The sequence below is a fragment of the Trypanosoma rangeli genome (genome assembly GCF_003719475.1).
Source record: "Trypanosoma rangeli strain AM80 chromosome Unknown Tra_15.4_contig_00898, whole genome shotgun sequence".
NCBI lineage: Eukaryota > Euglenozoa > Kinetoplastea > Trypanosomatida > Trypanosomatidae > Trypanosoma > Trypanosoma rangeli.
In genome coordinates, this window is record NW_021706596.1 from 1 (window position 1) to 1,613 (window position 1,613).

Genomic DNA, 1,613 nt, shown 5'->3' on the forward strand with positions numbered 1-1,613 from the left:
GACCCGCTGCAGCTTGAGCCGCGGCTGAGCAGGTTCCGCAGGCACGTGATCCACCCGTCGCCGACGCTGGAGCAGCAGTTCTTCGTGCTTGCGGAGTACCTTGGGAACACGAGTGTCCGTTCGGTGCACGCGGTGATCCGCGGCGAGGAGGCAGTTGCGGTGGCAGATGTGCTGCGACGGTCGCTGGTGACGTTTGGTGGGTCGCTGCGTTCGCCGGCTGTGCGGTACGGGTGCCGACTGCGTTGTGTTCGCGACGAGCCTGCCGCACTGGGACGATGCAAGCTAGACGTCAAAGACTGCCCAGGAGTTTATTAGTGCACCCAGCACCGCCAGCTGCGTCAAACACCGTGCCGTCAGTGAAGGATCCGTACAACATGTCGTTCACGGTGACAGCGGCGTCCCTGCAGAAGAAGTCAACCAGCAGCTCAGCAGTCACCTTGTGCATGTGCGAGAGAACAGTCTGCAGCAGCTGCGTGCCAGCGAAGCTCGTCAGCGACAGCGGAGTCCTTTGCGTGGTGTTGGGCACACTGTGAATGAACTCCTGGGCGGTGTGCGTGTCTGTGTGGTCGCTTGACCATGCGCAGGATCCCGTCGATGCAGTACGCGGAGACCCATAGCGAGCTGACGACGGTGCAGCTGGTCGGCATTATAGTTGGCGGCGTTGCTGCTGCTGTGCTGCTGCCACGACTCGCTTGGCAACGCGAATGCGCCGAAGGAGGCAACGGACCCCTTGACGTTCGTGTTCACCGACATCGCAATCAGCCGGTGGTGCGTCGCCACGGCGTCGGGCATCGCCTCGGAACACGCGGACCACGGCGCCGTGCTGCTCTCGAAGTACGGCAGCTACGAGTTGAAGACGATTGGCGACTTGTTCATGATAGCGTGTAAGAGTGTGTTCGCCGGGGTGCAGCTTGTGCGTGAGCTGCAGCAGGTGTTCCTGCGGCACGAGTGGGGGACGAGTGTCATCGACGACGCGTATCGCAATAGTCAAAACGAGGGGCGAAGGTGCTGGGGCTCGGTGCCTTGAAGAGGGGGAGGCCAGTGGCTGGCAGTTGGTGCCTTCGATTTGCTGTTGGTTGATGGTGGCGTTGGCCGGGCTTTGCACGGCGCCGTGCTGAGGAGGCCCGCAAGAAGTGTGGTGGATTTACCACCCAACAGCTGCAGATGCCGAGGGTGGGTGGCAGCAGTGAAACAAATCTGGCGGTGTTTCTTGTCGTTGTGCACCGTTGGTGTAGTTTGCCGGTGGCGCATATTTTTTCCATGTTTTGCCTCCGGTGTGTGCACAAATGTTGTTCTGTCTCTGCGTGTGTGTGGTAAATGGGAGCGAGCGGGAAATGGCGTGGCGGCGGCATAGGGGCCGTGTGGGCGGCGGGCAGAAGCGGGGGAAGAGCGCAGGAGGGTCTCGTTTGGGTCCCTCTCCCCGCACTGCTGCCGTCGTTGTGCCTTGGGTTTTGGTTTTGACTTGTTGTGATGCTTGTTTTCACGGCCTGGTGCGGCGGGCGTGCATGTGGCGAGCTTTAGTTTTTGGATCTTGTGTTTTTATCCGCCGCGTTCTTTGCCACGTTTTTCCCTGAGAATAATTTTGCTGCGGGGAGAAGAGGAGGGAGGGGGGA

At 60.6% G+C, this 1,613-nt stretch overlaps 2 protein-coding genes across 2 annotated transcripts; both read left to right on the top strand.

The window, feature by feature from the left end:
- On the top strand, positions 1-315 carry TraAM80_10328 (receptor-type adenylate cyclase; the record flags this gene model as incomplete). Its single annotated transcript, XM_029386955.1, has 1 exon — positions 1-315. A coding segment is annotated over one exon (315 nt), but the record flags the coding sequence as incomplete, so codon positions are not given.
- Positions 316-576: 261 nt separating this feature from the next.
- Positions 577-888, top strand: TraAM80_10329 (uncharacterized protein; the record flags this gene model as incomplete). The annotated part of the gene is made up of 1 exon (XM_029386956.1): positions 577-888. One exon carries the CDS (start codon positions 577-579, stop codon positions 886-888), a length of 312 nt encoding a protein of 103 aa, XP_029233284.1.
- Positions 889-1,613: the final 725 nt, after the last annotated feature.